Source organism: Phocoena sinus, chromosome 20 (assembly GCF_008692025.1).
Source record: "Phocoena sinus isolate mPhoSin1 chromosome 20, mPhoSin1.pri, whole genome shotgun sequence".
NCBI lineage: Eukaryota > Metazoa > Chordata > Mammalia > Artiodactyla > Phocoenidae > Phocoena > Phocoena sinus.
The window spans coordinates 18,177,976-18,190,137 of NC_045782.1; the positions used below are offsets into that span (position 1 = coordinate 18,177,976).

The following is a 12,162-nucleotide window of genomic DNA, read 5'->3' on the forward strand; positions in this document are numbered from 1 at the left end:
TATTTGACTTTACATATTTCTTCAAGGGCTCTGGCTCCTTTATGACAGGTTTCCTCATGTCATGCTCTCTCTTAACTGTTTATGATTTTCTACTCCCTCGTTTTTCTCTTTATCCATGTATATGTCAAGATAATGCTCAATTTCTCATTCTATTATAAAACTTCTTCAATTCCTCTAGTAAAAAATGATCATTCTGGGCTTCCCTGGTGGCGCAGTGGTTGGGGGTCTGCCTGCTGGTGTGGGGGACACGGGTTTGGGCCCTGCTCTGGGAGGATCCCGCATGCTGTGGAGCGACTGGGCCTGTGAGCCATCGCTGCTGAGCCTGCGCGTCTGGAGCCTGTGCTCCACAACAAGAGAGGCCGCGATAGTGAGGCTCACGGGCCTAGCCGCTGCGCGGCATGTCGGATCTTCCCAGACCGGGGCACGAACCCGTGTCCCGTGCATCAGCAGGCGGACTCTCAACCACTGTGCCACCAGGGAAGCCCCAGTCTAAGTGCTTTTGCTAAAGGAAAACACTGGCTACATCGCTGCTCTTCGCTTGTGGAAAATGATAGGGAGGAAGGTTGGCCGATGCTTATAAAACCAAGACAATTGAGTTACATCTATCCTTAGTCTCTTAGGAAGCAGAAGTTCTCACTTAATAATTGGAATGTTTTAATAATTTTAAGGACAGCTGACTTGTAACTTTTAGACCATGGATGCCTGTCATGAAAAATATACTTGCTAACATAGCTGTGTGGAATGCTGTGTTTTTTAAACTTATAGTTGAAGCTATGTTTAGCAAAAGATGTTGATTTTATTTATTAATCTTGTGATAATAAATCTGACTATATCGTCACTAATCGAGCTCTAATTAACTGAGCCAATATCAAAGGTTATAGATTGTCTTAAAGTTGGAAGTCTATCCAAAAGCTGCTTTCCTTATAAAATAGCTACAAATAAGTTATCAAAATAGTCATAAATAAAACTAACAAATTCACTTCAAAACAAAGTAAAAATCTCACATACAACTGTAGGATTTCTTTTTTTTTTAAAATGAAGGTTAAGAAACAGGTAAACTAATTTGTGGTAAAAGAAATCGGAAGAGTGGTTGCCTTTGGTAGTGGTGGGGCTTGGTTGGGAAGGGAGCTGAGGGAGCTCTCTCCGGTGATGGAAATGTTCTGTATCTTGATGGGGTTGTGATTTACAAAGATGTGTGCACTAGTCAAAGCTCAGTGAACTGTATACTTGAGATCTGTGCATTTACCTGTACATAAATTATAACGCAATACAAACAAATACATGAACAGAACAAGAACAATGTAGAATCTCAGATATCCAGGGCAGGTTTTTATTTATTGCCTTGCTATTTCATGAACAGTACTCCTGTGTTCCAGCCTGCCTGGAAGCTCCTTGAGGGTAATGACCGTATGGTGCCTACTTTCTTGTACCTCACAGCCCCCTAGTACAGAAGTGGGCAACCTGTAGGACTTAGTACATCCTTGCTGACCAGTGGGTTTTGAGAGTACTTTTTTTTTAAAGCTTGCTTTTACTTTCTTTTTAAAATTTATTTATTTATGGCCGCATTAGGTCTTCGTTGCTGTGCACAGGCTTTCTCTAGTTGCGGCAAGTGGGGGCTACTCTTCGTTGTGGTGCGTGGGTTTCTCATTGCGGTGGCTTCTCTTGTTGTGGAGCATGGGCTCTAGGTGCGCAGGCTTAGCAGTTGTGGCTCACGGGTTCAGCAGTTGTGGCTCACGGGTTCAGCAGTTGTGGCTCGCAGGCTCTAGAGCGCAGGCTCAGTAGTTGCGGCGCGCGGGCTTAGCTGCTCTGTGGCATGTGGGATCTTCCTGGACCAGGGCTCGAACCCGCGTCCCCTGCATTGGCGGGCAGATTCTTAACCACTGCGCCACCGGAGAAGTCAACAGGCTTTGAGAGCACTGTTAATCCCACAGGATAATTTCAAGTAGTCTTCTTCCCTACGTGAGCCAATCAGTGTTGACGACAGGAACTGTCTGGCTGGAGAACAGATGGAAGATGGCTGCAGCACACTGCGGAGGATGCATTACGTAAGAAAAGCATTTCCCCAGTGGCAAGTGAAAGCACAGCGGCTCAACAGCTTCAGTCCCCACTGCCCAGCTGGGTCGTGGAAGAGCTTCATGTCTTCACTGAAGAAAGAGCAACCACGGACTTCTCACTTTTTTATTTCTGAGGCTGGCAGCCATTTCATTAGTCAGCTGTCTCTGTCATGAAAAGCTCCCTAACATGGCATGTACTATATAAGCACGTGGATTACTGTTTTTTTTTATTCTCCTTGTTGAAATTATTGAGATTTACTTGTACGTTTTCTTTTCTCTCATAAAGTATCTTTTCCATGCATTACTTTAATTTTTCCCTTCAGAGTCTAAGTCCCTGAAGGGCAAGACTTTTACCACCAGCCATCACTACAAGACTCTGCACACAGAAGGCCAACGGACCTGAGGAGCTGTCCTCAGTGGCTCCGAGTCTGTATTTGTAACGCTGCGTTGCTTGGTAGTAGCTACCCTTCTAAGATCTCTTTTATTTATTCTTTTTTGGCTGCCCTGTGCGGCTTGTGGGATTTTAGTTCCCCGACCAGGGATTGAACCCAGGCCCTCAGCTGTGAGAGCACGGAGTCCTAACCACTGGACTGCCAGGGAAGTTCCTAAGATCTCTTTTAGACTCACAATTTCATTGAGAAATGTGTCTTTTTATTACCAGAAATCTAAAGATGGGATTGAGCTTATTTTTTTCTACATTTTGAAGTCCAGCACCTGACTCCTATTAATTGAAAAAAAGTTATACTGGTAAGCATTTACTCAAGTTAAGTAATTTGATAATTTTTTTCCCCAAAATTTACTACGTGCATTTTCAAGCACTTTAAAAACTGCTGATGACATACAAAGGAATGACATGAAGTCCTCTGTTACAATAGGAGTCTGAGACTGGTAGATGGGAGTTGAGATAGATAAGAAACTAAAAAGTGAAAGTAATTTCATAGAAAGAAAAACATAATATAAATAAACATAAATATAATTTCACATAAAGAAAACGAAACTGGATAATGGGTTTGGGAGAAAATGTACGTGTGTGATGCTGCAGAGTGCTACGTTAGAGTCAGAGAACGCCCACATTTGCAGGTAAATCTTTTCCTAACAGACAGAATTAACCACAGCATAGTTTTGTAAATAAGTAGTTAACAACTTGCTGATTAGGACGGTTCAATTTTAGATTTGGGTAATATTTAAATCAAGATACCAAGCACTGACAATTTCTGAATCACTACCATGTCAGGTGTCTCAGTGACTGAAAGGAAAAGGAAAGCAAAACAAAACAAAACAAAACAAAACAACGAAAGAACCCACTAAGAACCTTCCCCTTAGTAGACTAGAAGGTATAGTTGTGATACAGTTAACTAAATTAGGATAGGTAGGGTAGGATATAGTGGAATATATTGCTATAGGTAGGATACAGCAAACTAAACTTCAAGTTTTAGTTTGAATTTTATTGTCTTCTCCCCTTTGCCTCATAGTTTTAGAAATCAGTCCATTTTCTAAACATTCCTTTACACAGAGCATATTTTCCAGTCTTCAACTTGACAAAAATGGTATCTGTAATTAAGAGAAAAACAGAGTCTATGTGGTAAAGTAATAGCCAGTCTTGGTAGTTAATTATTTACTTCACATAGCCACGGTTTTTGCCATAAAAGAGAACTGGCACTTGTCGTAAGAGCTGAAACAAGGTGGTTGCAGAGCTTCTACATCAGCGTTTTTCTGAGTTGTTTTGCACAACCCTAGCCTTGTGCGATGCTTTGTGAGAGACAGGTTTCCAAGTCAAGCTGGTTTGAGGAACTGCAAACCTCGTCCCCTCCCCCTTCCCTCCCCCTTACCTCCTTACCACCCCCACCCCCCGCCCACCAGTGGTGTTCAGATCCCACGGATACATCAAAGGCTTATAGAATTCTGCACTTAAAAAGCATGTTTAACTGTTTAACCCAGCCTTTCCCAAATACATTTAGTTGTGGAACTCTTAAAAAAACAAATTCATATTCAATGGAACATTGGTCTGTGAAAACCCTCTGGGAGAACACTAGTCATTTGTATCCATCTTCGAGTACGGAAAACAGAGAACATCTAAAATGGAATCTGAATAACAAGTAAAAGTAGGGCTCCTCATCTTTTGTGAAATCACACTGAGAAATATGAGTGTGTTGCAAAAGAAAATGAAAAAAACAAAACTTGTTGCATAATTTCACAAGGTCACACAAGATTCAAAAAAACAATAGGCACGGTGGTAAAGTGGAGGGTATAGCCCTTCTTAGGATGTGTCCATGAGTTAATCTGGAAATCAACAAACAAAAACCTAAAAGCAGCAGTTACACTGAAGCACTGTTTAGAAACATTTCATTCTTTTTAACGTAGAAATGTAATTTCTAAAGAGAACAGGTCATAAGACTTTACCTTGAGGTTTAGCAACTCAAATCATCCTTAAAGCATGAATCAAATGAGTGGGAAGGACACTGATGTAACGAAGGACTTTTCCTTTGAGTTGCATAACTCAGTTCAGTCAAAACGGCAAAGACAAATGTCTTACGTACACACGTGAATTTGTAAATTCAGACTTACTTAAAGTAGTTCTGGCATAGGGACACAATCTTTGTTCCTCTTAAACTCATAATGTAAAAGAAAAACTAGATCACAGACTCAGTATTAGATAAGATCTCATCTGATGTCTTCTATTACCCAAGCTAAAACCCTCAACCAGAGAAAAATCCCTATCACTTGCTCTTGCCTGAACACTTCCAGGGATCTGTCTGTAGGTTTCATCAACTCCACAGGGGGCCAGAGATAAAGTTTCCCTGGAGTCAGACCAGGAGAGGACACATTATGGGTGCAACTAACTATTTGCCAGGTCTCCCACCTTAAAGGACATTTTATAATTGTAGTTAATGGAAAGTGGCTGTTTCGAGAAGAACCAAAGCATAAAGAAGAGGGCTTTAGTAAAATCACATCGTTTCCCTCGGTACATCCTTGGGGACTGAAAAGTTTCTAAAGATGACATTATCTAAGCTATAATGTGAAGAAATACACTGTATTATTTTGCATGGAACTTAGAAATACAGAAGCATGACTAAAAAGTTTTCAGTTTTTATGCGGTAGGACCCAGGGAGAGACATACTGTCAGACGTCAAATTGCTATCAGTAGAAAGACAGAATCAGAGATGCCAGGCTTTTCTATAGCAGATGATGTAATTCTCAAAACCGTCCAACTCTCTCTGATCAGTTGTTCTGATGACTAATTTGACTTCCCAGATATCTTGATACTAGAAAGGAAGGTATCCTAGATAGTAGATAAATTCACTAAGTGAATTCACTAAAATGGTACCTTCCTTTGTCAAATTCAAAAACTGGCATCATGGCTTATACTGTTTTGTGTGGGTGTGTGAATCTGGTTAGCAAAAGTCATTTCTTGGTTGTCTGATCAGCTCTAGGTATACTTATAAAATAGAGTTTCTGGATCTAGGAGTGCAGAATTAGACTCTACACTTTGGTAACCAGCCCAAGCTACTGCCAGCAAGCTTTTCTTGGAGACATGTATTTCATTCTAAGTTTAAAACAAGCTGCTCTCTATTTTGTTAAAAAGTCTGTATTGTATTGAGTTGATCTTTTTTCCATAGAATATTTGAACACTAATATGCATTAAATAATAATTCCCCATTACTCCCTCCCCCTAGCCCCTGGTAACCACCATTCTACTTTCTGTTTCTATTAATTTGACTGTTCTAGATATTTCATGGAAGTGGAATCACACAAGGTTTGTCTTTTTGTGTCTAATAACTTAGATAGTATCTTCAAGGTTCATCCACATTGTAGCATGCGTTTCATTCCTTTTTTTTTTTTTATGGCTGAACAGTATTCCACTGAATGGACACACATATTCTTTATCCATTCTTCTGTTGATGGACATTTGGGTTATTTCCACCTTTCACTACTGTGAAGAATGCTGCTATGAACACGGCAGTACAGTCAATTATCTTTTTTTTTTTTTTTTTTTTTTTTTATGCGTTACGCGGGCCTCTCACTGCTGTGGCCTCTCCCGTTGCGGAGGACAGGCTCCGGACGCGCAGGCTCAGCGGCCATGGCTCACGGGCCCAGCCGCTCCGCGGCATGTGGGATCTTCCCGGACCGGGGCACGAACCCGTGTCCCCTGCATCGGCAGGCGGACTCTCAACCACTGCGCCACCAGGGAAGCCCTCAATTATCTTTTAAAGAGATTTAAACGATAATAAAAGTTGTAGGTATTTACCCATGTAGCTACCATTTCCCTTGCTCTTCATTCTTTGGGGTGTGTCTACATTTCCTTCTGCCTGAAGGACTCCCTTTAACATTTCCCATGAGTGCATATCTTCAGACATGCCTAAAAAAGTCTTTATTTCACTTTGGTTTTTGGAAGCTACCCTTTGCTAGATACAGAATTCTAGGTTGACAGGTTTGTTTTTCTTTTCTTTCTATAAAAAAATTTTAAAGTTGGTGCTCCACTGTCTTCTCACTTGCATTGTTTCTGACAAAAATTCTGATGCATCCTCATCTTTTTCCTCGGCCTCTTTTCTCTTTATCACTGGTTTTAAGCAGTTTTGTCATGGTGTGCCTTGGTATAGTTTTCTTCATGTTTTTTTGTGTTTGATGTCTGTTGATGAGTTTATAGTTTTCATCAAATGTGAGAAAATTTCAGCCATTATTTTTTCAAATATTAAAAAATTTTCCCTCCTCTTCTCTCTTACAGAGACTCCACATGCACTTATATTAGGCCACCTGAAGTTGGCTCATGGCATCCTAATATTCTGTTCTTTCGGGGAAGCATCTCTCCCCGGCCCCCAACCCTGTGTATTTCATTCTGCCGTGGAAGCACGGAGTCTTAACCACTGGGCCACCAGGGAAGTCTATGTATTTCATTCTGGGTAGTTTTATTGCTATATCTTCAAGTTTACTCTTCTTCTGCATATGTCTAAACTGTTAACTCCATCAAGTGTATTTTTTTTAAACCTCAGACACTATATTTTTCATTTCTATTCATAAAATATCCATATTTTATTAAAACAATTGTTTTAATGACCTTGTCTGTTAATTCTATAATCTGTGTCAGTTCTGGATCAGTTTGATTGATTTTTCTTCTCATTTTAGGTTATAGTTTCCTGCTGTTTTTGTATGCCTGGTAAGTTTTTTTTTAATTAATTCATTTATTCATTTATATTTTTGGCTGTGTCGGGTCTTTGTTTCTGTGCGAGGGCTTTCTCTAGTTGCGGCGAGCGGGGGCCACTCTTCATCGCCGTGCACGGGCCTCTCACTGTCGTGGCCTCTCTTGTTGCGGAGCACAGGCTCCAGACACACAGGCTCAGTAGTTGTGGCTCACGGGCCCAGTCGCTCCGCGGCACGTGGGATATTCCCGGACCAGGGGCTCGAACCCGTGTCCCCTGCATTGACAGGCAGATTCTCAACCACTGCGCCACCAGGGGAGCCCTGCCTGGTAATTTTTCATTGGACGCCACACACTCTAGTTTTATCTTCTGAGTGCTGGATATTTTGTATTCCTATAAATATTTGAGGGCTTTGTTCTGGGACACTGTTAGATTACTTGGAAACAGTTTGGTTCTTCTGGTGATTTGCTGGGTGGGATCAGGGCAGTGTTTAGTCAGGGCTAATTATACCCCACCACTGAGGCCAAGATTCTTGTCGGGATTCTACCCAATGTCCCACGAATCATGAGGTTTTTCCCATCTGGCTGTGGGGACAGGCACTGCTTGCAAGCCTGTGCGAGCACTGGGCATTGTTACCTCTAATTCTCCGGGTGGTTCTTTCCCAAGCCTTGGGTGGTTTCCTCACACGCATGTGCTGAGCTACTCAGCTCAATACCTGAAGTGGACCCTCTGGAGATCTCTGGAGTTCTCTCTGTGCACTCTCTCTGCTCTGGTACTCTGTGCTACGAACTCCAGCTATCTTAGCATCTCCCAGCTCGCAGCTCTGTCTTTCCAGTTACGGAGTCTACCGAGCTCTGCTTTGGCTGCCCCCCTGCTCATGCCACAGACCAGAACTCTCTCCAGGAAGTAAACTGGCTAATGGTAGGGCTCACTTCATCTGTTTCTCATCCTTCGGGGATCACTGTCTTTCCTTGCTGGATGTGCACTGTTTTGTTTTTTTTTTAATTGAAGTACAGCTCATTTACACTCTCTGCTGTACAGCAAAGTGACTCAGTTATACACGTATAAACATTCTTTTTTATATTCTTTTCTGTTGTGGTTTTGTTCCAGGATATTGAATATAGTTCCCTGTGCTATAGAGTAGGGCCTTGCTGTTTACCCATTCTACGTGTAATAGTTTGCATCTGCTAACCTCAAACTCCCAGGCCAACCCTCCCACATGTGCACCGTCCTGAAAACCAGTTTCACATATTTCGTCCTTTTGCTTTTTTAACCTTTATCCTTTCATTCCTTTTAGTAGATACACCGTATTCTATTGTGTTCATACATGATTATTTATTAATCCAATCACATACGGATGCATACTTATGTGTTTTCACCCAGTTTTTTGACTGCTACAATGTATGAAACTATCCATATATCTATCTTTGGATATATGTGTAAATAATTTCAGGATAAATCCTGAGTTATGGAACTCCTAGATAAAGTGATCTGTGTATTTCATTTTATTTATTTTTAAAATTTTATTTATTTATTTTATTTTTGGCTGCACTGGGTCTTCATTGCTGCGCACGGGCTTTCTCTAGCTGCGGCGAGCAGGGGCTACTCTTCGTTGTGGTGTGCGGGATTCTCATTGTGGTGGTTTCTCTTGCTGCGGACCTCGGGCTCTAGGCGTGCGGGCTTCAGTAGTTGTGGCTCACAGGCTTAGCTGCTCCGTGGCATGTGGGATATTCCCGGACCAGGGCTCGAACCCATGTCCCCTACGTTGGCAGGTGGATTCTTAACCACTGTGCCACCAGGGAAGTCCTGGTCTGTGTATTTTAAATTTTGATAAGTACTGCCAAATTGTCCATTCGAAAGGACTGTATCTTATACTCCTACCAATAGCATTTCCCTAAACCCTTGAGAATACTGGTTGTTATCAACACTTTAAAGTTTGCTAAATTTATAGGTGAAAAATATTTCACTATTTTGATCTGAATAATACTGCAATTATGCACTTTTTGAAGATGTGATACAAAACAGCTCTAAAATCACCTAAATCTGGACCTTTGTTATAAGTAATTCTTTGATAATTTTCTTAATTCCTCCTTTGGAATACTGGCATATTTATGTCAGTATCATTTCTGGGGTCAATCTAGGCAATATTTTTCTTAAATTCACCCATTTCATTGGTATTTTAAATTTTATTTGCATAATTTTTCAAAATGCTCTTTTACAATCATCTCAATTTTCCCTCTCTTTTTTGAAAACAAGTGTTTTAAGGTTTTAAACACCAACTATATCCCTTTCCTCCCACTTTCCGGCTTCCATATTTCCACTTGCTCAACTGCTCTCATCCCCAGGTAAAAAATAGTCCTCATGTGTCCTCCTTCAGATAAGCAAATACAGTCATAGCACATAATTCCTCTCCACCCCACTTCCAAGTCTCACCATGTCCTTCTCCCTTTTCCAAATTACGTTTTCTCCCCGTTCCCTGTTTTTTTTTTTTAAAAAAAAACATAATAAAACATATATAAAAAGTACTGAATGACCGTTAAATACAAGCCAGACCAGTGTGCTATAGACAGAGTGCTATGAAAGATACATGCAGTAAAATACAAATCCCTGACCTCAGGGAGATTCCCCTTCTCCTGTCTTAAAAAGAAATGGCTACCAAAAATATTCACTTCCCTAATTAGTCTTTATAGCCTAACCCCAAACTTGTAGTCACTTAGCCATTCCATCAATGCCTCACCATATATACAGGTAGAGCTCACTGATGGTGCAGCCAGTTATGTACCTATTGTTCTGTTTTACTGTGGTCATAGCTAAGTCAGTTTCACCTGAAATCAGTCTTTTCTTTCCAAGGAGGTCTCTTTCAAGCTTGCCTTACCTTACGGACATGACAGGAAAAGAGGACGTTCATGTATTTGTCCTTCCGTTTCAGTTCATTCGCAACGGGGACGAAGGTGCCTGAGGTCTGAGGTGTATCTGGCTTCTGAAAGAAAAAGGAAACACGATAAAATGAGTATGCTTAACATTTTATTTTATTTTAATTAATTCATTAATTAATTTTTGGCCGCACTGAGTCTTTGTTGCTGCGCACTGGCTTTTCTCTAGTTGCGGCGAGCAGGGGCTACTCTTGGTAGCAGTGTGCAGGCTTCTCACTGCAGTGGCTTCTCTTGTTGTGGAGCGTGGGCTCTAGGCACGTGGGCTTCAGTAGTTGCGGCACACGGGCTCAGTAGCTGTGGCTCGTGGGCTCTAGAGCGCAGGTTCAGTAGTTGTGGCGCACAGGCTTAGTTGCTCTGCGGCATGGGGGATCTTCCCAGACCAGGGATTGAACCCGTGTCCCCTGCAGTGGCAGGCGGATTCTTAACCACTGTGCCACCAGGGAAGCCCTGCTTAACATTTTAGATGAGAAGGCAGTCTTTTACTGCTTTATAACTCTACTCACATAACTTCACACGTGTACTTTTTACCTCCCCATCCCAGATGATAAGCTACTAAAGGGTTATTATAACACCAACGATCCTAGAATATTTTAAAAATAAGGAATGGGAGAGAGGGTGAATTCCCAGCTTTGGGAATAACTGATACAAAGGTGGTAATTAAAAATAGTTGCTGAATTATGCAAGGGAAGGTTTAAATGATCGAAGCCAGATTATTGAATGTACCTAATTCATATGGGTACAAGACAGAGAACTCTCTTTAAAGTGAGGGAAACATCGAATATCGTAACTGAGAAGCAATAAAATCTTTTAGTTTAGTATCTCTCATAGAAATTTAGTTTCTGAAGGTGTCTTAGTCTTTCTACAAATACTTGGAGAAAAATTCTTCTCTTTCTTTGTTAAGGGAGCAGCAGTGGATCCCACTCTGTCCTCCTGGACTTACCGAAGCAAGATAGTTGCCCTCCCAGGCCCTCTGGAGCCCAAGGTCAGCCCTTTGACCCTTCAACATTTCTACAGCCGCAACCTTTGCCCTAACCTGGGGCAGGTCTGAAGCAGGTATGGTCTTGATGAGCTGGGATGCTCTCCATCTATAAGTAAACAAGCAAAATGTACGAGACTTTAGAAATAACATCCCATTCATTCTCAAAAATAACCGAAGCAGCCATTAAGTAGAATTAAATTACTTGCGTCCTACCCTAAAAAAAGTAAAATGCCTCTAAAATATACATAGAACATGTTAAAATACACATAGCTGTATGTGGACAGATTTTTTTGTAGAACTTCCTCTGCTGTTTGCGTGTTTTGGAAGCAACTGGAATTTAGTGATACGTGGACTCTCTTATATCTATAGTTAGGGTGTAGGAACTTTGGATTCATCATTCATTCATTCAGCAAATGTTTTCTAGGCACGTACTAAACTCCAGATGCCGTTCTAGGGAGTGGAAGCACAGCAGTAAACAAACAGATGAAGGTCCCTTCTGCTAGGTGCTGATATTCTAGAGAGCAGAGACAGACAAGATATAAACCAGTGCTTAAATACACAGTATGGATGATGTGATTAGTGCTATGGAAGAAAATAAGGCAAGGAAAGGAGGACAGGAATGCAGCAGAGGGAAGGACCAGGGGGCAGGTGTTAGTCACAGCAGGTGGTCTGGGAGGCACCCCTGATATGGATATGTGAGCAGGAAGTGGAGGTGCCAGCTGTATGGATACTTGTTCCAGGAAGAGAAAACAGTGCGTGCAAAGGCTCTAAAGTGTGAGCCTGTTTGGTGTGTGAGAGGACAAGCAAGGAGTCCTGGCAGCTGGAGCAGGGGCCTGGGGGAGGGGAACAGGAGGGGGTGTCAGAGGGAGAGCCGGGGCCAGGATCCACAGAGCCAAGGGGGCCCTGTGCCCGGTCAGCCTGTCCCCTCTTCACTGCCCACAGGGGCCCAGGACAGGGTCCACAGCTGACCGACTCCAGAGACCCATGGCAAACAGCTGTGCCGGGGAACCCGGACCCGAGCCACCCAACCTGGGGGTGGTATAGCACACGCTTCCTCATCC

The 12,162-nt window shown here is 42.0% G+C and overlaps 1 protein-coding gene across 2 annotated transcripts in view; it reads right to left on the reverse strand.

Annotated features, from left to right (window-relative positions):
• Positions 1-12,162, reverse strand: part of MYO1D (myosin ID) — a 355,118-nt gene that overhangs the window by 147,106 nt on the left and 195,850 nt on the right. For both annotated transcript variants that reach the window (XM_032615652.1, XM_032615653.1), the window contains exons 18-19: positions 11,063-11,207; positions 10,065-10,169 (exon numbers count right to left, since the gene is read on the reverse strand). In XM_032615652.1, the coding sequence (XP_032471543.1) occupies positions 10,065-10,169; positions 11,063-11,207 (250 nt within the window). The remainder of the gene's footprint in view (positions 1-10,064; positions 10,170-11,062; positions 11,208-12,162) is intronic.